The sequence below is a fragment of the Vicugna pacos genome, chromosome 35 (genome assembly GCF_048564905.1).
Source record: "Vicugna pacos chromosome 35, VicPac4, whole genome shotgun sequence".
Classification (NCBI taxonomy): Eukaryota; Metazoa; Chordata; class Mammalia; order Artiodactyla; family Camelidae; genus Vicugna; species Vicugna pacos.
In genome coordinates, this window is record NC_133021.1 from 25,887,302 (window position 1) to 25,913,591 (window position 26,290).

The 26,290-nt window shown below is 43.0% G+C and overlaps 2 protein-coding genes across 17 annotated transcripts in view; one reads left to right on the plus strand and one right to left on the minus strand.

Annotated features, from left to right (window-relative positions):
* The window catches only part of MLLT10 (MLLT10 histone lysine methyltransferase DOT1L cofactor), a 160,177-nt gene extending 154,092 nt beyond the window's left edge, over positions 1-6,085 (minus strand). For 7 of the 16 annotated variants that reach the window (XM_031676413.2, XM_031676418.2, XM_031676414.2 and 4 more), the window contains exons 1-3: positions 5,735-6,084; positions 5,418-5,577; positions 2,829-2,908 (exon numbers count right to left, since the gene is read on the minus strand). In XM_031676413.2, the coding sequence (XP_031532273.1) occupies positions 2,829-2,908; positions 5,418-5,577 (240 nt within the window). In that variant the 5' untranslated portion in view covers positions 5,735-6,084. Of the gene's footprint in view, positions 1-2,828; positions 2,909-3,284; positions 3,688-3,785; positions 4,645-5,417; positions 5,578-5,708 lie in introns of those variants that run through there. The other 9 variants (XM_072955152.1, XM_031676408.2, XR_004189140.2 and 6 more) reach the window with 8 other exon arrangements.
* A 16,235-nt stretch (positions 6,086-22,320) lies between these two features.
* Positions 22,321-25,327, plus strand: SKIDA1 (SKI/DACH domain containing 1). Its single transcript, XM_072955101.1, has one exon. The coding sequence runs from the start codon at positions 22,430-22,432 to the stop codon at positions 25,169-25,171; it is 2,742 nt and encodes a 913-aa protein (XP_072811202.1). The 5' UTR covers positions 22,321-22,429; the 3' UTR covers positions 25,172-25,327.
* The last annotated feature ends 963 nt before the right edge of the window (positions 25,328-26,290 follow it).

Sequence of the window (26,290 nt, forward strand, 5' to 3'; positions counted from 1 at the left end):
CTATTTTATTTTTTCGCAAAATCCACTCTCAACATGTTTTCAAGGTAGAATACTTAAATATCTAAAATATACTCTCTGTATCTTATTAAAATTGTATAAGTAAATAAAAGTTCTCATAAATCTCTTCAGCCTATGGTAATTAAGAATAAATATACATTAAATACAAAAATAGTCATCAGCGAGTATTTTAACCTCTAACCACTGTAATAGTGGTTAGTAAACAGTGTTAAGTCTAATCAAAAAATTTCAGTAAAATAAATATTCACTGGAAGTGAAAAAAGCAATTGAAGTGCTTTACCTGAACAATGAATGCCTATCTAACAAAGAGCTTCCCTTCAAAACCAACCAAACTTTTCCCTCAATCCCCATCTACTTTTATTTTCGTCTTTCCTTACTTTTTCAACATTCTATCTAATCCTACAACCCCTACTCTCTTCGATGCCCTGTATCGAGTGTCTGCCCAAACCAGGGAACTACAATTGCTGTCTCAAGAACTTTTCTTAGTTCTGCAGCATCCTTGGCAGCAGTGTCACTATCAAGTACTCTTTCCTAAAAGACAATTGCCAGGGTATAGCTCAGTGGTAGAGTATGCGCTTAGCATGCACAAGGTCCCAGGTTCAATCCGCAGTACCTCCACTTAAAACAAACAAACAAAAAAGCATTAAAAAAAATTGTGTTGCTACTAGGCCCTGCAAGTTCTCCTCTCCTGACAGTACATTATCCATGAACTTCCTTTTCAAAGCCATTCTACATCAAACTACTTGTCTAAAAGTACTGCTTCATTGTTCTGGATTTTTACTCTTCAGTATCTGTCAAGGTATTACCAGGTCATAATTTCCCCTTCTCTGAGAAGGGAGCTATCCCAAACCCCCTTACTGTGTCTGAGCAACTCAACCTTATTTTCTAGCCATGGCTAGCTAACAGGTTCAGAACTAAACAAGCCAAGAAAGGGTTCCCCACACCCTGCCCAAAGAAACACGTGATTCGGACTAAGATTTAGTCTCTTAAAAAGGGAAACAGAAAATATTAAGGGCTGAAGTGTGGCCATCTTTCACCACAAGAGGTAATATACAACAGTGTGATTGAGAGCTTAATCATAGCCTAAACTCCACCTAAATATGTATTTCTCCTAACACTGTAACGTCCTTATCTATAAAAGTGAGAGTAACAGAATATCGGCCTCATACATTTGATAATTTAAAAAGATAACTGGTATAGAATATTTAGCATAGTATCTGACAGTAAACAATCAAAAAAGTTAGCTATTGATAGTTGGAGTAAGCAGCAGAGAAAAGAAAAAGAATCAAGCAGACACAAAGAGAAAAGCAGAAGTAAGATTAAGACTAATCCAACTCCCTTTCTAAGTCATGGATACATTTCCAGGTTAGGATTCTTGGTTCTCATATCCTTATAACAAAAAGTCCTTTCTTTGCTTATTTAACCTTGGAATGAGTATTTGGCTCTACACAAATGACCCTACCTTTTATAACTGTACACTACAGAAATCTACAGTAGGCTGTGCTTCTTCTTTAATTAATGACCCCCATATCCCACCAAATAAAGCTGAAATAAAGTGTGTCCTCAAAAAAATCTTTTAAGATAACTACCTTATTCACCTGGATATCCTGACCATGCCCTCAGAAAGGAAAAAGTAATAAAAAAAAAAAAAAGGCAACAAGTGGGATCTGGGGCAAACAATGCTGGCATTTTACCACTCCCCATTTACCTCTTTACGTGGCCTTCAGACTACTGTGGCACACTCTGAAAGAGCTTCTCCTTATTGTGGGTGTTTACTAGCAAATTAAAGCATAACTTTCTTTCCTTGGTGACCCATCAACCCCAAACCATAACATGCTACAAAGAGGAAAAAAAAACAAGAGTAACCCTATACATACTTCAAGTCCTAAAATTGCGATGATTGATTTCATCCTCCATTTGCTAATCCCCATTGTTGTAACACTAGAACAACAGCTATAATTCTGCTACATGCATCCTAACACACCAACAAAACATATCAATGGAAAACTGCTCTGAGTTTCACAATCCTACATAGGGTACTCGGTCATTATTTCTTACTGATCAAAAATTGCCCCAAAATAAAAGCTTTCATTTTTGCTATCTAGGTAGGTAGAGAAGTTAAAGTGTTTGTTTTCTACCTTCTGTCAAATTCTCTAGTTAACCCCAAAAGGAACTACCACATTGCAAAAATGGTAATACTGTCTATGACTAGTGAAGACTGAATCTATTCCTCCCTCATATTTCTAAAAATTCAACTGGAAAACTGCTTTTGGGCACAAAAAATAAACATTCCTCCGTCATTGCTACAAAAGGTTTACAAAAGTGTTCAGAAAGGTTAACCAGGAAAACGGAAGTTTTATGTTGCTTTTGCCAAAGAGACTGAATGTATGAAAATACATTCAGTTAAACTGTACATGTGTAGATGTAGTAAAAAGCAATGTGAATCATTAAATCCCTATACGTTTTTTTAACTCATTAAACAAAACCTAGCAGAAGTATCAGTATTGTATGCCCTACCACCATTACACTCCAAGTGTGATTAGCCAATTTAACCTTTAAACCAGTGGGTAGGGCTAATGAAGCCCAAATACAACTTCATATTTTATCCATTCAAAGTATCCATTGATACATACTTATGAGGTTCAATTTGTTTTTCAGATTTTATAAAATCAGTTTAAGACTACAAGTCAGTATTTGCCCCAAATTCAATATTTGAACAAGACTGAAAACCCTTCAAAATGAAGTAAGAGTACGTAGCATCCTAAGCTACTCACTGAAGTATTTTAATGTTTTTGATAAACAGTCCTTACCACTCTGGCTGCTCTCTCCTGAGATTCACATTTTCTGCAAAACCATGGTCCAGTGGGTACTTGAACAATGCCATAGCAAGCTGTTGGGAAATAAAATGTTTTAATATGTGTTAAGATTTGAAGAATTATGAAAATCAAATATCTTTTCAAAGCTCTATTAACTATCTCTCAAACTATTCACGTAAACCACCTGCTTTGTGTTTATTATACATATCACTTAGTTAAAAATATGACATTTTAATAAAAACATTAAAATGTCAATCTTTTGCTCCATTTAAAAGTATGAACATGAAAAATTTCAATCATATTCTTTTGTTAGAAAACGTTAGCTAATATTTAAGGGTTTTTTTACATAGAATAACTCAAAAAATTATTAATTCATTTCTGCATTAATTCATTCCTCAAGTTGAATAGCAAACATTTTAGGCATGTGAAAATGAAAATATTTCAAATCACCTTTCAAAACCAGCAAGATATTGCAGGGGAAAAAAATTAAATGTAACATTAAAAGTGAAAGGCTTCCATTTAAACAAAATGTCCAGAACAGGCAAATCTATGGAGACAAAGAGTAGATTAGTGGTGGAGTAGGGCTAGGGGAGTTGGGGAGAAATGGAGAGTAACTGTTAACGGATCCAAGGTTTCTTGTTAGGGTGATAAAAATATTCTAAAATTGACAGTGGTAACAAATCCAAAACTGTGACTACACCTAAAACCAGTGTGAACTGTACACTTTAAGTGAGTGAATTGTATGGTATGTGAATTACTTCTCAGTAAAGCTGATATTAAAATGCACGTAAACTACATATTTCTAAATATATAACGTGATTGTTCCAACAAGTGATGTGAATATATACCACACATCTAAATCAGTCTAGTTGCTTAAAAAATTGTTCTATATTAACGTTTAATTTAACTCAAAATTAAAAATTTTTCCAAAAACCTAAAAATACTTAATACCTGGTTGACAGTCTCTCGAATGAGCTTGCTCAGAGACAACCGGAAAACATCTCAAATATTGGAAAGCTCTTAAGGAATATAAAAGCAGCATAAATTTTTTTTAAAACTCCAAAACCTAAAGTGCTAATCCCTTCTAAAATGTGCAAACATGCCACAGTAAAAAATGTTGTATCAGCCAAATATAGCATCAATGTCCAAAAACGTGTATTTTAATTCGGAAATGCTTCTAGAGAGGAAATTTTAAGACTTAAATAAACATTTTCTAAATTGGGATATGAGACCACTACTACTTAACAAAACTTCATCATTTATCATCCAATTCGTAAGTAATGCCTCCACAAATGCCAATGAACACTGTAACGGAAATACAATAAACCAGTTCCAAGACCTTAAAATTAGTACCTAGATTCAAAGCAAGTTGTTTCCACCCCTTAGAAAAAGAATGTGTGCAACTCTGTTCTTCCTTAAAAGAAACTGGGAGTAACTGCATTCTCTAGTCAGGTTACTCACAATCCCCCAAGTCTCCCCTCCCATTCTGAGACCCCATTCTGTAAAGATGGCAGTTCAGCCCCTTATATTTAGTCGGTTGGTGTGTCCCATACACTACGGAACCTCTGCATCACCCAATGCCAGATTCAGAAATGGGAAGGGAGGTGGGTTAGTGAATAACAGGGGGCTACAAGAGCCACCAAAAAATCGCCTAGGTTGTTTCAGTCTCAATTTCTTCCCAGACGAAATGGAAAGACAGAGAAAGTTCCATGGCCAGAAAGCTACCTTACTAGTGTCCTCGGCTTTTTCGCAAATTCCAAAACTCACCAAACGGAAACACCCAGAAATAAACTAATGCTTCGCACGCCCCTGGTGGCACCGAGCCCCCCCCCTTCCCCTTTCCCATCACTTGGCTGGGTAAACGGCCCGACGTAACCCCTCCACAGTTCACCCACTGGCCGGGGCAGCTCGGACCGGCGCTCCGGCGGCGGCGGCGGCGGCCTTCCGCCCTCCTCCGCGGGAAGCTCAGTCCGCCGCGGCGGCGGCAGGGTCTCCGCCAGGAAGCCCGGGGAGCGGCCGCGGGCGCCCCCCTTCTTAATCTAGGGCGGCAGGCCAGCCCCGCCGGCCCCCGACCCGCCCAGCGCCGCGCGCCGCGCGCCCGAGCCCGACTCCATGGCACAGGAAGTCTCCAGACGCTGCGGCAGACCGAGCGGGCGGGAGGGGAAGGGGGAGGGGGCTCCACGTTCCCCAGCCGGAACCCGCAGGAGCGGGGACACGACCGGGGGCCGCGTGCCCCGACCCCCGCCCCACAGCACGCCCGCCCGCCGCCGCCGCCGCCGCCGGCTCCCGCCTCCCGGGGTCTCCAGGCCCGCGGCTCCGGGCGCAGGCGGCGGCCGAATGACACTTGAGAGAGTGAGCGCAGAATCACATGACAGTCCAGGCCACACGCACTTTCTCCCACATGCACAGCCCACACCCTCTCCGCCCCGCCGCGGACCCTCCGAGTCAATCCCGGCTGCGAAACGGGACGGGGGCGGGGCGGGGGGAGGGGCGGGAGGGGAACTGGCAGTTGCTGCCAAGGTGGGGGAAGCGGTGACGGTTGGGAGAGGCCGGGTTCGGCCCGGCGGGCGGTTGGGTGTTTACCTTGATGCACCGCGACGCTGCAGCCGTGCCCGTCGCAATAAACCAGCGGGTTCTCGGCCCAGCCTCTCTCGTCTGAGCAAACGCAACAGCCTCCAATCATCTCCTTCATACTATGGGAGACCTCGTCCTCCAGTGACACGGGCCGGTCGCTAGAGACCATCTAAGAGGGAGTTGGGGGGACCATTAAAAAACACATGCAAGCCAATTAGTGCTTCCCCCCGCACAGTCCCCCGCGTCCCCGCTCCCTTCCCGGCGTCCCGGCCCCCGCCCGCCGCTCGGCCGCTCGCTCACTCGGGCTTTACCGCTTAGTCACTCACGTTCCGCACAGGAGTCAGGAGCCATGTCCTTGCTGACTCCCCCCACCTCCCCTCCACCGCCTCCTCCGCCTCCTCCTCCTCTTCTTCTTCCCTCCCCACCTCCACCCGGCCGCTAACGCTGGAACCCGGAGAGGGCACACATAATCAAGTAGGCCTCCGCACAGGCGCACTGGGGGGGCTCCCGCTGGGCCAGGGGCAGCGAGGGAGGGGAAGGGGGCTGCGCTTCCTCCTCGGAGCGTCACTCGGCGTGCGCGCCCGCCCTGCGGCCGGCGTGAGAGAGAAGGCCCGGGAGAGGCGAGGCCTGCGTGCGCGCCGCCGCGTCCGGCCGGCAGCCCCGACCTGCCTCCCGGCCCCTTCCCCTCCCCCGCGCCTCTAGCAGCCGCCGAAGTGTGCTGGGGGCGGGGCCGAGGGGAGCCGGCGGCGCGCCGAGGCTGGAACGAGCCAACGGGAGGGTTTGGGGGCGCGCACGCGGGGGCGGGGACGCTGGGGCCGCCTTCCTCCGCGCCTTCCGCGCGAGCTGCGTGTGCACGTCTCGTAGAGGCCTCTGAGGGAGGGACAGTGGGAGGGGAGGATGCCGAGGGCCGGGAGGGAGGGGGTTTTGTCAGAGTAGCTGGAGGGGACTCCCGGGGGGGCATCTGAGAACCTACCTGCCGGCCTTTTCCTCAAGAACTGGCCCTGCTTAACAAGGGCTGGGCAAGTCGGCCAGCTCCCATGAAGGGTGCAGTGAAGCATGGCTTCCTGCAGTTGGCCGCGCGAACTTCACTGGACTGCTGCAGCCTCTCCACCCATTAAATTCACATCCTGGACTCTACCCAAAGTTCACCCTCTGGAAGTGCCACCAGATCTGGTCCATGCACACACCACATTGGCCCCATGACAACTGAAAGTGCATCATAGACAAGGTCAAAAGCCTAGGTTAGGGCTGTGCTCAAAAAGGGAATACCACCAAGGTTACCCTCAGCTTGCTGTGTAGAAATACAAAAGGTGGTTAATCAGGAATCAGCAATACAACGTGAGGATCTGGAAAATGCAGTTTGAAGGAACCCAAGTTGTCCTAGTCAGTCATCAAATGATAGTTAACACCGTGCAACAGCGGAGTCCAGTTTCAACTGAAGATTTCTCCAATCGGGCTCTGTACTCCAAATTTACTCTTGAAAATTTGTCACCTTTCCTGTTTCAGGACAGTTAAGTGGCAGAAAAATGGGAGCCCACTCCTCACATACAAATAAAAAATGGATCAGGCCTATCTGAATAGACTAATTAGCTGGATCCTGAGCAGTTTCGAGCTGTAAAATCTTCCACTGTTGCTCTGTTCCCTGTGCATCCTTGTAAGCCCAATATTGATTTTAGGCAAAAAAAAAGTGTCTAATTATAAAAGTTTAGCATAATAGAGGAATCTAGATAGACTGTTTAAATGACAAGCATAGTTATAAGGCGAATTTGTGGCTTTGAAAAATACTTTTCAGGCACAAAATGGTTGTTTATCAGGAATCAGCAGTATAATGTGAGGATCTGGAAAAATGCAGTTACATACAATGCTAAAGGATGAAGGAACCCAAGTTCTCCTAGTCAGTCACCAAAATATAATAGTCTAAGCTCTAAAAACATTCCAAGCGTTCTCAGAGAGGAAAAAAAATGGTGACATGGCTGTTTTTTCAATTTCAAATTAATTGCTAGAATTCTACCTAAGAATTATAAGACCTAATGCAATGCAAGCATATATTAGCAAATATATTCAACCATTCTAAAAGCTAAGTGAGATATCTACAGTAATGCAAATCTAAAAGTGTAAATAGGGAAAAATGTACAATAAAGAGACAAAAAAAAGAATTTGCTTTTACTTATATTAGTGCATTTTAAAAACGTGACTACAAGATTCCGTATTTATAAAATGCAAATTCTTTTCAGGGTGTGGCACTAATTAACAAATTTCTGACCATATAATAGTTATGTCCTTAAAAATGTCATTGAGATTCTTAAAACTAAACCCATCATCAAACAAAGCTGTCTCATTTCGTGTATCTCAACTGTATATCTTTACCCTTTCACAAGGGATACCAGTTCAACATCCAATTCCTGCTCAGGTTCAGACTCCTAGAGAAGAGTAATTTTTAGTTAAAATCAATGTGAAATTTCCCTTCCTAAGCACTGTAGTCTAACCTTAATGTACTAAAATATTTTAAAATATATTCATTTTATGTTTAATGCATTGGAGCTTAGTTCTTGTGATGGAATTAATTGATATGTAAAGAAGGATGGGTACTTTACCCTATTCTGTAACACTTAATAAACGAAATGTAGGCAAACACTTGCTATTTCCAAAACAAAAAAAAATTCATCAGTTATAATACATTTTTGAAATTCAGAAAAAGAGAAAATACACTATTTCATAAGTACAGGCCTATAAATAAATAGTAGCATCTAACACAGAAATTTTATTAAATCTTGACAAAATACAAGTCACATTATATAAAACTGATATTTAACATATTAGATGTTGAATTATGAAAATTTTAAGAATCATAATGAGTGTACAGAGGTCACTCTAATTTTAACCCATGCACTAGATATAGAACTTTTTCTTATGTTATACATCAGCAGTATATTTAATCTATTTCTATAAACTATTAAGTGATGAGGAAGAATAACAGACATTATAAAATAGTTCAGATATACAGTTAATTCAGTAAATATTTATGGAACACTTACTAGATAACTAGATACAGATAAATATAGCAGTGAGCAAGTTATATTTGTCCTTTGTGTGATATATATGTGTGTATACACATATATATGATGATTGGCTGAATATGCCCAATTCTCATACCTTACAATGGAAAAAATCTATAATTAAATTGCCAGAATTGTTAAAGTTCAAATAAGTTTTTTAAAAATACATGGTACTGTACCAAAAAAACCCATAGGATTTATAGAATAACTTCATAGAAAAGTACACTTTCAATCTTAAAATAATGTTATAATTTAAATCTGATTCTACATCCTCAAAATGTCCTTTGAAAAAGTGTATCCAGTACCTGTTAGAATCAAACAAAAGCCTGTGGTCCCACTATACTTCACAGAACAGCAGCGAACTCAGTCCTGGCTCATCTATTTCTCTGAACTAATCATCTGAGGCAAACCACAAAAAACTCAAGTAAAGTATTTTATGATGTAACCTCTAACCCTACTATAATGGGAAACTATATTTTTTTCCTCTATGGGTAATATATCTTCTCATAATTTTCTTTATTCCTCAACATAGGTGCCAAATTTTTGGATTTGCTTTTCCATAATCACTTACATTAGTAAATACTTACGAATGAAATATTTAAAATCAAATTTGGTTCCTAGGTTAGTATTGCTCATATTTATCTCTTTTTTAAATTTAAATTTTATTTGCCTTCGGTTTGTGCATATTATGTTTACCCTATTATATCCACTGTTAAAGTGTATTTCTATAATGAGGTATAGAAATTTAGTTGTATTTCCGTAACTTTAAGGCTAGATGTGCTTTCCTTCACTCAGAGTCTTGATTTCCACAAAGTATTTAAAATTCTGTATTGGCTCTGATACTAAGGTTTTTAAACAAAAAGCAATTATTAGAACTCATTCGTCTACTAAACCTCATCAGAACCTATAATCTTGTTTCTAAATAAATTAGTTGGAAAAAGCAATAAGGTAGTTTCTTATGATCTGTACAAACTTTAAGATATACTCTCTTTTACATAAAGGAATCTCTGAACAAAATTCTGTTTTGCTCATTTGGTATCCACAGTTTCTTACCTTTTATGTGAAATTTTGTTATGACCTATATATTTATACTAGTATGCTTAAAATATTGAGATATTTCTGGAACTAGTTTTGTTACTCATCTTACAATAAGTGAGTATTGTGTCTTTATAAGTACAAACCCATACATGGCACCTATATCATGGAGTATTATTGGAAATTTCATTAAAAGGTATTCATTTCAATTATGTTTTCAATTGATATTCTGTTAATGGCTTTTGGGAAATTCCATCTAATGAAGCGTATTAATCTTACTAGGTGATTTTTTTTCTCATCATACTACCTAGCAAGTGTCTTCCGCCTAGTAGGCCCACAATAAATATTCATTTAATGTACAATATTGCTGTTTAAAAGCCAACTGCAGCCTGAGCTTTATTCTTCACAGTAAAGCAAAGCTTTATTTTTATGTACAACTGAACTAAAATGTCTAAGTAATGATTAAGAAATTTTCAGATAAATTGGTTTCTTTAAAGATTTTCAATAGTTGGAATTAATTAGCTGAAATTAGGTGAAAAGGTTTTATTTACTGGGTAGTTTATTATTGTCTGTATTTAAATAGCTCTCAAATGTTAACCACCTTTCCATGTAAAAGTAATCATTTTCTTAGAAAACAGACTTTAACTTAGAATCAACCATAATTAATATTATTAATATTGTTAGATACACTTAATTGTTTAAAAAGTTTAGTTTGATAATTCTGGAATTTAAATTATATGTAATCTAAATTTTTTAATCTTTTTAAAAATCAAGGCCTAATATTTACTTAAAAGGGTTTAGTTTAGTTAATCTTGTATTTGGTTTCAGAGCTTCTCCTTTCGCTATAAAACTGATATATACGGGCTGGATTTACACTTTGGGGGTAAAAAAACTGTAATTACCAGTAGAAAAATATATCTAAAAGATGCCTTTAGATCCTCTGGGCATTACATAAACCTCAAAAACATTTCAGAGTTGGACTATTTTTTTCCATGATAGAACAATACTTAAAGGTGTTATACTTTTGACTTTTCAGAGTATCATCAATATAATGTAAGAGCAGGAGTGTCAGGTCCATGTTCCCCTTTTTTTTTTTACTGACATGGAAGATTTGCATTTCTGTTATAATTAAAGTGCGGTTAAAGTGACATATTTAAGTGTCTGTTTATAGGATACAATAAGGTTATCTGAGTGAAAAGATTCTGGACATGGAAAAGAGGAAAATCAGTTTTTAAAATGGAAGAGAACCTTCCAAGAAATGAATCACATCTTGGACTGAAAAAAAAAAGAAGAATCAGAAATTAAACTGAATTGCTATTTGGACCAAAGCTTACTTTTTAAGATTTAAATGTTTTCCTCTCTCAAAGGGGCCACTGCTTACCAAATCCAGAAACAAGCCCAAGAATATGTTAATTAACTGCATTGTGTCCCAGAAAGAATGAAGTTGACAAATTCATTTTTTAATTCCTTCAATTAATAAACTGCTTGCCTGGTACATCTTCGATTTTTAAAAATCTATAGTGTATATATTTACCTCTTGAAATTGTACAGTAACAGTGCCAAGGGCCACCATGGCCCCATAGGGTGAATCTTATGAAGCTTAACATTCCTGACGAATTAAACACACAAACCTCCGATCATTTTTGGTCAGTCTTACTTTACTGTGACACGTAAGAGCCTGAATGTAGGTAATTTTTATATGGTGGCAATTTACCCCAATTATAAAAGCAATGGTCTTTGGTGCAAGCACAAATGGAAAATATAATGACAGAAAACTAAAGAAAGGTATTACAAAGACTGACCTGGAATGCTGCGTGTCCCCTCTCCATCCCCACCCCCATTCATGCCCTTTTTTCCGACCATTTGTTGTTTTTCTCACAAGTATATCATGACTTGTAACATTTTTTAATTTAAATGAAACCCCCAAATGCCTGAAACACTAAAAGTTGTAAAATGATTTACCTTCTACCATCAACTACATGGCAGATAAACTTATAAAGCTATTCTAAATATTCAAAGACATAAATAAAAAATGTAAATTGAATCCAAGTAGCTGGGGAGGGGGACCATGGGAGGATGAGTGTGGGAGGAATGAACAGATTGACAATATCTAATTTTCAACATCAATTATTTTCTCTTCAAACCTTTCCATAGTTACACCTCAAATGATTTCTTTTATAAGAATTTCTCCCTATACTCCAAAATAACTGAATGATTTCCATGAGGAAATGCAAGTTTAGGAAAAAGATCCGCAAAATGAAAGTGTTAAAAATGCAAACCATCTCTATAGCATTTCAAATGCAAAATCACAACCACCACTACCTTTAACTGACTCTTAAGGGTTCTTTTCAAACAGATGCTATTTATGAACATCATCTGTTAACTTCTTCCTTGTAATTCAAAACTCTTGTCAAATGATGTTTTCATGATGACGTGTAAATATAATATTCCATTAGAGATCAATTCTAATTGGTTTTTAAAAATCCACCTTGGGAAACAGTGCGGTATAATACACAGACTAGTAATGGGTATTTTAGAAGAAATTTCAGCAGTCTATTATAAATCTAGGTCGAAATTACTCTCTTGCCCTACTAAGGCTTTGGCCAGAGGATTGACATTATTTCTTCGTGAGTTTTCACACTCAATGACTTTGGTCTTGTCTTAAAGACTCGCGAGCACTTGTTGGAAATCTTTATTTTTTAAAACTGTGACGTTTGCCAGAAATATTTTTTTCCACATGCCTCACAAAGGAAAACAAGCAGAGTTTCGTAGGTGGCTTACAATGATTTCTTTCCGAAACGTGGTCTAAGAGCAAATGGCACGTTTTTCCCTTTTGAATTTCACTGTTATTCTGAAAATGCATTTCACGTTAAGAAGCCAAGCCCGTTTTTTGTTAGGAGTAGCTCAACCCAGCCTTTTAAAATTAGACTCCTCGTATACAACAAAGAGCTGAATAATAACAAATAGAGACAGCTAGTGTGCTTTTCCGCAATCCTTTGAACCCCGACATTCATTTTCGAATACATACATTTCAAGAGATTTTCAAATAGGATATGATCGGCTCTAACTTTCCAGATCCAGGGGGAAAAAATGCCCACGTTTGTCTCTACCTAGTTATCACTTTCAAGACACATCTATGCTGCTTTCCCTCCTCTTTTCATGTGCGGGAAGCAAGCTTGCCCAGCTTCCTCCCATTTAGCGGCACGTTGTAAAGCCTCCCTTCCATGTGGTCTGGAGTTGGGAACCCCTCGCTGGCCAGCACTGATCGTAAAACTTGCCGCGCCGACCCGACCGGGCCCAAGCGTCGGAGTTCGGGGAGGCGGGGGTGCGGGCCGAGTCGGGCCGCGGGACCCCTCCCTCGGGAAGGACGCGCCCGGCGAACCGCCGCGCGAGGGCTGAACAATGGGGGCGGCCGGGCGAGCGGGGCCCGGCTCCCGCTTCCTCGGCGGCGCCGGCTGCGCGCCCGGCCCCCGCCCACCGGGCCCTCCCCGCCCGCGGTTTCGCGCTCGCCCTGCCGGCGCAGCCTTCCTCCCGAGAGCCGCGGCCCGCGGCCCGGCCCCGCGCTCGCCCCGCTGCCGCGCGCCTGCTTCCCGTCCCCGGGCTGCCCTCCTTCCTGCGACACCGAGGCGCTGCCTTCCGCGACTCCAGCTTTCGCTGCAGCCGCCTTCCCGCTATTTCCTTAATATATTTCCTAAATTTCTCTTTTCTTTTCAGCAGTGGTTAAGATGTCTGACTCCCACCATAATTTTAATTTGCTATTTCCCTCTGGAAAAGATTCCCCCAGGAAATTCAAAATCTAGAAGGAAATACAGAAAATCCAATAAAACCTTTAAATACATCGGGGGTTTTTCTTCTAATTTTAACGCATTTATGTCGTCTAAACTAGCAAAAGAACTCTCCCCTCAGTTTTTATTTCCTCCTTTAAATACTGTTATTTTAAACTCTCCATTAAATGCATTTTGACGAGAGGGTTGAGAATGAGTCCGGCAGCACGCAGCAAATCAGGTTTTATCTTACGCCTCCTGGGACGGCAAAAAAGTGGAACGGTGGACGAGGGAGCTTCTAGGGCAGAAAAGCAACACAATTCGCTGGGGACGAAGCCGGGCCGGGCGGGGGGAGGCGCAGCGGGGGCGTCGAGGGCCCTCGAGCTCGGGGCCGGGGCGCTGGTCTGGGGGAGGTTTTAAATAGCGGGGCCAGGGAGGGCGGCGGACCCGCGCATGACGGTAGTTTATGAGAAAGGATGGCGCAGCGGATGAGATTACTTTGCTTTCTCATCCCCCAAGAAAAAACTAAAGTTGGAGGGAGGCGGAGAGAACAGCCATCCTCATTTCCTCCCCACGTTTCCGCGGAAGGGCCGGGGCTGCGGCGGGCAGGGAGAGGGCGCAGGACGAGGCGGGCCAATAGCAGTCAACAGGTCCAGGCCGCGGCGGGGCAGCCGGGCCGGGCCGCCAGGCCCCCTCCCCTTGGGCCCCCTTCCCCTTTTCTCCCCTCCCCCTTTTCTCCCCTCCCCTCCCCCGCAGGCACGGCCCGGCAGGGGAGGCCGGCTCTGCACACCCCGCCCCACCCGGCCTGGCTGCGGCCGCCTCGGCCGGGGCTCTCGGGGTGGGGGTGGGGCGGGGGTTCCCTGCCGGAGAATCCTCCCCTGGGGCTGGCGGGGGGGGGAGGGGATGGAAATCGGGGAATGGAGGATTAAGGAGGACTCGAGCTCGGCACGAGCGCGGCCCGCGCGAGGGATCCTGGGTAAAAAGTGGCCGCGCGGCACCGGGAGAGCGCGGAGAGGAGCCGGGGTCAGAGGTCAGGGCCCTGGAGCCCCGCGTGCGGAGCCCCCCACGTGAACGCAGCGAGCAGGAGGAACCTTTTTGTTTTCGACCGCGCCAGTATGCTCCCCTATTGACTGAGCTGCTTTTCCCGGGCCGCTGCGGAGAGGAGCTCCATCCCGGATCTCCTAACCCCACCCCCTCTTCCTCCAGCAACACACAACCCAACTCTAACCCTTCCTCTCCACTCACTTCCCAGCCCCCCGTACCGGCCCTACAATAACGCAGTAAATTTGCTTTAACAACAAGTGGGGGTGGTTGCATTTACTCCTCCCTCTTCTCTCTCCTCCCCCTCCTCTTGCTGCGGCTCTTGACACTACTACAAACCAGGACTATAAACATAAACATGTGTCACTGTAACTGGGCAGGTAATATACGGATTTGGAGGTGGGGTGGAGGGGGGCTTGGTCGCCGCTTGGGGGGCAGTAAAAAAATGTGTGTTTCACGTGCTCGACGGCTTTGGGGGCTCCCCACACACACCGATCCATTTATATAATGCCGACGGCACTCGGTCACTCACTCATTCAGCCACATAGACCCACAAAGGCAGACTTGCCGGTAACCACCGTACCTAAAAGCAAATAATTTAAATACGACCCTTTCTCCTTTCCAAGCCACCGCTGCCATTTCTTCTATCAACAAACAGTAGCGGTAATACTTGAATCCCCGTTCCTTTTTAAAAAAATTCTTTTCCACAGAGCAATAGAGAACATTTTTCGACCTAAACAGTACACCGCTCTCTTCCGATAGACGGAAACCTACACATTTTTTTGCTCAGAAATCCTTTAAAAAAGCAAGCAAGGCTATGTAAATGACTGAGTTCGAAATCTGGAATGTAAAGGCTCATTTTCTTGGGATCTCCCGTCCTGCATTTAGCAACTTCTGCTGTAAGTTGCTGCGGCTGGGGCTGTGGAGATTCGCCACAACACGACTTTATTATTATTATTATTTAGTCTGTATTTACACTACCGCTCAACTTTTTTCTCTTTCTTAGTTCAGTAAGCCTAGCAACAACTGCTTACGGTAGAGTAAAGTGAATCCCCTCGCAGGCTTTTTGACTTGAAACGGAGGGAGATTCAGAAAATGTTCAGATGGAGAAGTGGTTTCCTTTGTTCTTTCATTGTTTCTCTACGAACTGGTGGACAGAAGGACAAACACTTACCTTCTCTTCTTTTTGCTCCCCAAACCAGACGTTCCCATCAGCCTTAAAATACACAATCCACCTTGAAAGTAACTACGAATGTCGGGAGAGTTTGTATTCCATTCTTTTTCGCTCTCTGCCCTCTTTTAGCGTAGGATTAAGTTGCCGAGCACGTTGCTGCAAGCTGTAGCCCCCCGCCTTAGTGAATCGGTCACGTTTAGGACCCTCTAAGTCCATCCTAATTCTGCCAGTAGAATTGAGGGTATCGGAGCTCTAAACTTTCAAAAGGAAAGGGGCCTGCAACTATCCAGAAAGCTTATGTATACCCTGAAATTTTTTCCCACTATATTTTTCTACCACATCACCAAGTAGAATCTGCCAAGAAATATTAGCTATTTATTCAAGGAAAGCTTTTTTTAAAAGTTTCTACTTAGCAATGCGCTGCTTAGACAGATGGGAGTAAAAAGCCAGGTTTGTATGGACTTTTAACGGAATGAGTGAGTTTTCCATAATGTTTGTTATGCCATGTGTTTTTTTCAAAACACAACAAAACACTAGAACTGAGACAGGAAGGACAGAGAAATTTGAATTATAATGTTGCAGAATGACTTAAAGAGAGGTGCTCACTTCAGAAGTATTAGTGTTAAAAATTGGCCTTAAAAGCAAAAAGTGAGCTTTTCAAAGTTGAAAGGCATTTTCACTCTATGATTCCAAAATGAAAAAGCGACTTTTCTGGTTAGTGTGTGATACGTGTGTGTTTAGTGCCCAGCCTGGTGGGCATTCCTGCCCAAACCTTCTTTAAATCTGATTATGATGTGATTTGTTGAAGTCATGAATATGAAGTGATCCTTGTGTATCCATAAATGCGAACTTGAGGTTTTTTGATCTCCCGCTTTTTTGTGTGCGCCCAGTAGCTGCAGCAGGGGAAGACCGTGATTGGCTCCAGTGCTCCTAGAAGGATTTGGGCTGAAGCCAGGGGAACAGAACCAGAGGATTCCCTTTCTAGAGACCATCAGGCCCCACATGTCCTATCTTTCCCTTCTCCCCTCATGAGTGCTCAAAATTTCAGTGTGGCTTCAGCAGCCCATGGGTAGGCCGCAACCCCTAGTATCATCACTTCAGTTTCTACACATTTGGCCCTGGTGGAAAATAAACAGAAATTGGGGTAACCCAAATAAATTGTGGGTCTTGAGATTTGTATATTATTTCATACATCAATGTTGAACTCTGCTTTCTCAGATTTTTTTCCTACATTCAGGATCAATTGTCAGAGGCCCTGGTGTCTTATAGGAAAATACTGCAACAAAACAAGATAATTGGGGGAAAGGCAGTTGCAGTAGGAAAAGTGGCTTTTCTTTGATAGCGTTTAATTGGAATTAAAAGATTCTTGAGCTGTAAACATTCTTTATTTATTCAGCACACATAAGCAGGCATTGTTTTATCACCATCATAATTATGGTGTCCTTTAAACTGGCTGATAGCAGGAAAGATAAGGGAATGTGCCTGTAGATTCAGAGCAGGTCTTGCTCCTTTCTTTCCTTTCCTCCCCCCTCCCTCCCCTCTCTCTTTACTACCCACCCCCCCTCCATTCCTTCGTTGGTCACTAGGGTCCCCCACAGCCCTTGAGATGAGGAGAGCAGGAAGATTGTGGCCTATTTCTTACATCATGAAAGTGATTTGTACCACACTCTAATTTGATGCAATCTATAACCTTCTTGTCTCTCATGTTTATAACTGCTTTTTGGCTTGCAATGTGTGTTATCTGAAGAGTTGTCTATTGCTCACCTGTATAAAATCTTGTCCACTAGGGTTTGTTGCTTTACCTTTGTCTAATTTAGAAAGCACACTCTTAGGGCTTTTTTCAGAACAAAGCCTCACAAAAACTGCTTTACCTCCAAGGATTTGCAAATTTATAAAGGCCGCATTGAATTCAAGATGGGTCAGGGGGCAAAAAAAGGGTAGAAGTTCACTGCATTTTGATTATGGGTCAGTAGACAACATGGCATATACTCTGTGTCCCAAACTTCTGTTAAAAACAGGATTTTTAAGTGCCTATGAACAGAAGGTTGGACCCTTTTGGAGACGTGCCCTGATTTGTTTGAATGAAACAAAAAAGAAAAAATTAAGGAAAATGTACTAAGTTATAATTTAAGTTGTTCCTGAATTTAGCCATTTCCTCCTCCTCCATTCTCATTTTCTCCTCCCAAAAAAACAGAGGACATGTGATATTATATAAATTATATATATAAGGAACTGTTGACTCTCACACAAGATTTTACTGTCGTACAGCCTCAATTAATTCAGCCATGTGAGACTTTAAATTATTATTATTTTAGACTTTGTTATGTTGTAAGTATTATAGTTACTTTTGGCAAACAGTACAAGGGGCTTCTTTTATTCTTCTAACCAATATACTTACATTGTTGAGGCCTTTGTGATGCTCCTTAGTCTTTTCTGTCTGAATTCACTTTGAACAAAATGTGCCAGCAATCACTAAAACAAATGTATATGGCGAAGAGTTAGGTGATGGCGGTGGAGTTGGGGGGGGCGGGGTGATTCTCATTTAAATTATGTATGTATGGGTGCAGGCTGGGAAGGGAAAGGATTATTTTAATGCTCTTCAATACTTTAATTATATGACAGTTGTAGTGTAGAAATGCAAAAGTACTCTTAGGTTTTCCTTCAGGTTTTCAAAAGAACTTTCCCCATTAGTAAACTACTTCTGCAAATTGCTATTGCATTTCCCAGCTAACCATTTAGAAGACTGTAAATGCCGTGTGCATTACTTCGCTCCAGAGGAAAGAGGTCAGACTGAATGGCAATGGTATTTAAACATAAAATACAGTCAAAATAAATCAAAATAGAACATTTGAAGATAAATTTAGCACATTCATAAGGATAAGTAAAGACAAATATGTTCATATCTTCATAGCCCATCACTTTGAAAACTGAAAGTGCTGATTTTTTACAATAAATGCAGAAGTAAGTGGACATTAAGAATATATTTCTACCTGTATTTGCCACAGAGGATTTTCCTTTAGCAAGCAGCTTTGTTTTTGAAGCTAAAATGCTTTTTATGATAGTGTGTAGATTATGTATTCCTCATTGAGTAACTAGTCACATTTAATTAACAAATAATGCATATCATATATATGCCTAAATTCTCAGTAATTCAATCCCTGGACCCTCAGAGATAGATATATACATAAATGTTAATTCAGACCTATCCACACACACATGCATTTGAGAAATACAGAAGTTGATTTTTTTTTTCTTAAAAAAGAATTTGAATACAGTCCATCATCTGAACTGGGTTCATCTTTGATTGTAAAGGCGGCTGACATGGTCAACATATTTATCAAAGAAACCCCCTGGCTTTTGAAGAATAGTACTTTATACATCTGGATCTGCACATCCAGGCAAAGTAAGTAAATTATTGCATAACTTTAAGCATAATTGATAACAGACACCTTTAATTTTTCATCCCCATTCTTTTGGCCAGCTTTCACATTAATAATCTAAGCCATAAATGTTGGTAGCTATTGATCGAAATCCCCTGTGTGCATGCAAATCCATCTTAAAGTCCCCAGCCTTTCATGTGTGAGCGCTCAGGGGCCTCTGCTAGATCTTTTTATCGGGATCGACCCCCAATGTGCCTGGAGAAGACCCTGGATATGCAACGTGTGCTGATGGCCACAAGAAAGCTCTCTGTCACATTCTGTGTGTGTGTGTGTGCTTGTGTGTGCACGCACGGGAGAATGTGCGCGCTGACGCCTTAACACACACACACACACACACACACACACGCACACATGGATGGGGAAGTTAAAGGAACAAAAGAATGTATTAGACAAGAAGAAAGATGTATAATAGGAGTATTAAAAATGTATAAGTGTGAAGGTATCTGAGTGCACAGAGATACTCCCATAAATTGTGTATATAGATCCAGTTCCCAAATCCCTTGGCCTTTATTTTTCTCCATTTGACCCAACAGATTGTAACTTTAGCTTAAAAAAAATGTTTAATATTCTACTAGTTTTTAAAACCACCTATATTGCCAGTATTTTAAAGATGGAAAGAGAGGAGGGAGAGGAAAAGGTGATTTTGAAATGGTTACTAAATCGCATTGCCTCGTGTAGGAGGAATAGGAGTGTAAGTTTGTGTGTGTGTGTGTGACTGTAAATCTAAACAGAAATCAAGAACAACCAGGACTACCTGCCCCCACCCCCCCAAAAAAGGATGCTCTAGCCAACCTTTTGTAATGTCTTCTCAAAGGCTTTTCCTGAGTTTACTATTTCTTGGCTGTTTGACTCTTTGGTGGAAATCTTAAAGCTGGGGGAGGGGAATTGGACGGGGGTGGGGTGGGAGGAAGAGGGCTGGCAGTATATAAGTGCATCAGAAGGAATTTTAAAACGACATTATTGTCGCTGGCAATAGAAAGACTCTGGTCATTCTACTTTAAAAAACAAACATCAGCATCTGCTTTTCCTGGAAACTTTGCTTTCTGCTTAAACCTTTTGCATTTTGCCTCCAGTGAAAGTGAAAGAGAAAAACGCGGTGTGATAGATCCAGATGCAAAAGAAAGCCAACTCGGTGGATGGTATTAGCTGTGACGAGGCATTGTTCATTGCTGCCTCTCGGTTACGTTTAAAGCCTGAAATATCACGAGATCCATTCAATGATCCTTCTCTCATTCAAGGGACAAAAATGTAATTTGCTGTAGCTCTGATTTCTTGGATGGAAATGCTAGCCTTAGATTTCAAAGGCAAGAACTAGACATCGCGGTTTGTACACACATTGATTAAGTTGAAGAGCTGCGATTACATCTGTGCTGAGTGCAACAGTAGTCCAGGGCTGACTTTTCAAATCCCAACCTCTGAGTTACAGACTCTTTTAAATAGACTTCCTTAATTTCCGGATGCACTTCTTGAAATTCCCAATTCTCTTAAAAATTCCTGGGAAATTACAAGGAAGATGAGGGTGGGGGTGGGGAACTATGGCCGAGATTTCATGCAAACTACCTTTTTGTATGTCTGATTCTTCTGTTTTAATCTCTCTCTCTGTTTCTTTGAGTCATACCTGCTTGTACTAACCAGACCAGAGCAGGGGAAGCTGGAACTTTTGAATGTGAAGGAAGAAATTATTGTACATTTTTTTTTCTTGCAGGCTCAGAAATATCCGTTTATTCTTTTAACCACACGGATGTATCTATTTTTGGAGGAACAAGGAAACATATAAATGCCTGGGTTGCATTTATGCTGTAGTTGCAAACACCGAACAGTTAAGAAGATTTTGCCGAATTTTGCAAAGCAGCCAACAAACCGCCTTGGGATCTTGGTAATGCGACTGGGAAGACCTTTGCTCTCATTTGGCAATATTTTGGATATCCTTGAAAATGACACCAAAATATGCCTTAATTTGACTAAGAAGAGGTTAAACAATATTGATATTCATCCAAAGTGATTTAAAAAAAACAGATTCTTGGCTTTCATGGAAAAAATGGGAGTTGTGAAAGATTCATTTAAACTACCAACCAAAAACATCATAGACCACTGAAATAGTCTGCATCGTACATCAGCACTCTCTTTTCATCGTTATTACGTAAAACCTCTGGAAGCACCTTGGGCGTTTCACATTTTCTTTTCTTTGCTACAGAAGCAATCTGCTCCATGGAATTCTGACCTGTCGTGAACAGGACCCTGGCAAAGGCTGTCCTGGGGACTCTAGGACGATCCTGCCTCCAATCCAGCCTGGTTAATTGTGAAAAGTGTACACATTTCTGGCTTATCTATGCTTTGTTATGGGTCTGACGTGAGACTACCTCCTCCCCACCCCACCCCCCAGCAGAGAACCAAAATCCAGTTGAATTGTTACAGTGTTTCGGGAGCTGGAGCCTTGAACTGCTTCGTTGGTCAAATAACTTTATTTCTGGTTGTAAAAAGGCATTTCAGGGGAGGGAAAAAAAGGAAAATCGAGAGAAATTCAAAACGTAAGTCTTTACCGGGGTTGTTCATCGCGCGGATTTAACTTTGGAGCTCCCAGCCAGGCTCCTTCCCCACTTCCACAAGGGAAATACCAGGCTATTCTGCACGTTTTCGCTTAAGCTTAATTTTCCAAAGGAAAAGGGGGGTGGGGTATATCTACTTAGGCTTGATAATGTTTTCAAAATGCTCTTCTTTGAAATGATTATAGCTGTAGCGGTAAAATGCAAATAAAGCAAAAATAGGCAATATTCCTTTAAAGGCGAATATACACGGTTTTTTTTTTTTTAAGCGTACACACACTGCTTCTGATGAAGTCTGTGAGTCAGGCTGTTTCTGAGCTCCGATAGTTTAATGGAAAGATTTATATACCGACTGTATTATTTACTTTGGGAGGGGAGGTGGCAGTATAAGGGTATGCTAATTAGTGGGAGATTTTGGGGGGAAGGGGTGGAATATCAATTTTTATTGCATCACCTGTCAGGAGTGTCCAATCAGCGCTGGCTTTAGGGGAATTAATTGATGAAGGTGTCTCCGGACGAGCTCACTTCACTCTGTCATTTTATTTGTAGCTAAAGCAGCGGCGGGAATAGCAGCTGCATTTCTTTTCTCTTTCTTCCTTCACATTCCATTATCATAGTGCTCCAATGGAGAAGGAAGGAATAGAGGGGCCCAGGTACTGATCTGCATCGGGGACTTAGACCAACACACTGGCAGATCAGAAACCGGATGGTTTTTTCCCTCTTTTTTAAAAAAACGAAAACCAAAAAAAAAGCAAGAATCAAGTCAGTGTAATTTCATGTTTTTTTTCCCCAATAATTTCGCTTAGAGTTTGGCACTCCCTTCGCCGGGAATAACAGTCTTTGTTATTTTATTAGCAGGATGCCTTGAGACACACGCAGCATCTGGTGGAGGATTAACATACATACATGTGTATGTATGCGTCACGTATATATTTACTGCAAATGGTGGGGATCGTTTAGTGCCCGAGATGGGAGACCTGAAGTCAGGTTTTGAAGAGGTGGATGGCGTGAGGCTCGGCTACCTCATCATTAAAGGAAAGCAAATGTTTGCCCTTTCCCAAGTCTTCACGGATCTGCTGAAAAACATCCCGAGGACGACCGTGCACAAGCGCATGGATCATCTGAAAGTGAAAAAGCACCACTGCGATCTGGAGGAGTTGCGGAAACTCAAGGCAATCAACAGCATCGCCTTCCACGCCGCCAAATGCACGCTCATCTCCCGGGAAGACGTGGAAGCGCTCTACACCTCCTGCAAAACCGAGCGTGTCCTCAAGACCAAGCGCAGGAGGGTCGGCCGGGCCCTGGCCACAAAGGCGCCGCCGCCAGAGCGCGCCGCCGCGGCCACCAGCCCCCGCCCGGGTTTTTGGAAGGACAAGCACCAACTTTGGCGGGGCCTGAGCGGAGCCGCGCGGCCCCTGCCAATCAGCGCGCAGTCCCCGCGCCCAGGCGCCGCCGCCGCGCGCCCCGCCACCCATCTACCTCAGATTTTTAGCAAATACCCGGGCTCTCACTACCCGGAAATCGTGCGCTCGCCTTGCAAACCCCCTCTAAACTATGAAACTGCCCCGCTCCAGGGAAACTACGTTGCTTTCCACTCGGACCCTGCTTACTTACGGAGCCTGCTGTGCAGCAAGCACCCGGCCGCCGCCGCCGCCGCCGCCGCCGCCGCCGCTGCTGCCGCCGCCGCCGCCGCCGCCGCCGCCGCCTACTACCAGGCGTCCGCGGCCGGGCCGCAGCCCAAAGCGGCGGCGGGCGCCGGAGGCCCGGTGAGCCTCACCTACCGGTGCAAGCGCAAGCGCGGGAGCGCCAAGGACTGCCTGCTCGCGCCTCACGCCGGCGCCCGCCGCCTGCTGCTGCTGCCCAGGTCTTACAAAGCCAAGGCGGCGGCCGCTGCGGCGGCGGCGGCGGCGGCGGCGGCGGCGGCCGCCGGGGCCACTTGCCTGGAGAGGTTTCATCTGGTTAACGGCTTCTGCCCGCCTCCCCACCACCACCACCACCACCACCATCATCACCACCATCACCACCACCACCACCGGGCCCAGCAGCCGCAGCAGAATCACCACCCCCCTCATCACCACCGGCCTCAGCCCCATCTGGGCAGCTTTCCCGAGAGTTGCAGCAGCGACTCCGAGTCCAGCTCCTACTCGGACCATGCAGCCAACGACTCAGATTTTGGCTCCAGTTTGTCCAGCTCCAGCAACTCTGTGTCCTCGGAGGAAGAGGAGGAGGAGGGAGAGGAGGAGGAGGAAGAGGAGGAGGAAGAGGAGGAGGGGGGCAGTGGGGCCTCGGATTCCAGTGAAGTCAGCTCGGAGGAGGAGGACTCGTCCACCGAGTCAGACTCCAGCTCCGGCTCCAGCCAAGTGTCAGTGCAGAGCATCCGTTTCAGGCGCACCAGCTTCTGCAAGCCTCCCAGCGTGCAGGCGCAGGCCAACTTCTTGTACCATCTGGCCTCGGCCGCTGCTGCAACCAAACCCGCTGCTTTCGAGGATGCCGGCAGACTTCCCGACCTCAAGAGTAGTGTCAAAGCGGAGTCGCCCGAGGAGTGGAATCTGCAAAGCTGGGCTCCCAAAGCGTCTCCGGTGTACTGCCCCGCCAGCCTGGGGAGTTGTTTCACAGAGATAAGGAACGATAGGGTATCTGAGATTACATTCCCACACTCTGAAATTTCCAGCACTGTAAAGAGAACTGACCTGACAATTAACTGCCTGGCGGAGGGGGCCTCTTCACCTAGCCCAAAGACAAACAATGCATTTCCACAACAAAGAATACTCCGAGAGGCTAGGAAATGCCTACAAGCAACTCCTACTACACACTGTGCAGATAACAATTCAATAGCTGCTAGGTTCTTAAAGAATGATTCTTCAGGAGCAGCAGCAAATTCAGAAAAAGATTCCAAAATCCCTCACTGTACTGAATTTGCTACGGATTTGCCCTCTTCGTCAACCCATCCCGAGGTGAATGCAGCTGCAGCACCAACTAAAGCCGAGAATCCCTGCACTGACACGGGCGACAAGACATTGCCATTTCTGCACAATATTAAAATCAAAGTAGAAGACAGTAGTGCTAATGAAGAATATGAACCTGACCTTATTACAAATAAGCTAAAGTGTGAGTGCAATGATACAAAGGGTGAGTTTTACAGTGTGACTGAAAGTAAAGAGGAGGACGCCTTGTTAACCACAGCCAAGGAAGGTTTTGCATGCCCTGAAAAAGAAACTCCTTCCTTAAATCCACTGGCTCAGAGTCAGGGCCTTTCATGCACTTTAAGTTCTCCAAAACCTGAGGATGGGGAATATAAATTTGGTGCCAGGGTGAGAAAAAATTACCGGACACTAGTACTGGGAAAGCGACCTGTACTTCAGACACCTCCAGTCAAACCAAATCTGAAATCAGCTAGAAGTCCTCGTCCTACAGGTAAAACTGAGACACATGAAGGAACACTGGATGATTTTACAGTTATAAACAGACGCAAAAAGGTAGCCAGCAATGTAGCATCAGCAGTGAAAAGGCCATTTAATTTCATGGCAAATTTTCCTTGTCCACCATCACTCATTATTGGGAAGGATGGGGATTTGTGGCCGGCGTATTCCTTAAACACCACTAAGGATTCCCAACCTCCTCACAAGGCCCATCCTATATGGAAATGGCAGCTGGGCGGTTCTGCAATACCTCTTCCACCTAGTCACAAATTCAGGAAATTTAATTCATAAAAGCGTTTTGGAAGATATTTTCTTGAACCATATTACCTTCCTTTTGTTGTAAACTGCACAGGATGGTTTGTACAAGTCCATTAATGTGTTACACCCCTTTTGGAGTCCTGGTTTATCGCATTTTGAAGACAGAAATCGGATTACTTTTTTTTCCATTGCGGGTTTTTTTTTTTTTTGGAGTAGGGTGGGGGCGGGGTGGGAGAAGGGTTGGTTTACATTCCACAGACTATACTTCAGGCTAAAGACTCAAGTAAAACTCAGTTATTACGGCAGAGCTGGAACACTTTACTGTTTCAATGCTAATAATGCACCCGGTACCTCAATTCAACTGCTACAAATAAATGTCAAAAGGTTGAATAATAAATATTACAATGAGCCATTAAATTTATGCACTAGATTTCAGGCCTGCAAGTGTAACTGTTAATTCAGTGAAAGTTTGTTAGGTTACATGGTTACACAGTGAGGTAGCAAGAAGTTTCTGTGAGCCCAAAGTGTTCTTTTCTGGAGCTCTTGTTTGTGGGGTATCTTATGCTTTTTCTCCCCTCATTTCCTCTCCAAGAGTAGTTGCACTTATTTTATTTTTTTGAGTGGAAAGATTGGGGAATTCTGATTGAATGCTGGTAAAAGCTGCCTCATATATACTGAGTTAAATAAATATAGGATTGTCTTTTTTTTTTTTTTTTGGTAAAGGGTGTGATTTTACTTTTACAGCCACTCCTTGCAATTGGAAAAGTCCTTTTTGTGTTCTCACCCAAAGGTTTTAAATTAGGTCACTCTTACTATTGTCCTGCTTACCTTGTGGTCTGAACATGACTCCTCAAACTTGCTAAACAATTAAAATATTTCTCTTAATAGCAGGATATTTTATGGTCTGACTCTTCATAGTGACAAAGCAGTAAATACGACCAAGAAAAGTAAAATGGGTCAGAATTGTAAGAATACCCCAAATGAAAAGTAAGTTATTTCAGGGCTTTTTGGTACCAGAACTCAGGCACTTGGATTTTATTACCTTTTACTTTCTCTGCATCTCTCTAAACTTCTGTTTTCAGACCATCCTGTGTATAGAGCAGGAGAGTTTCTACTGCAAGTGACAATCAGAGGTGACTATCTATATTTGCA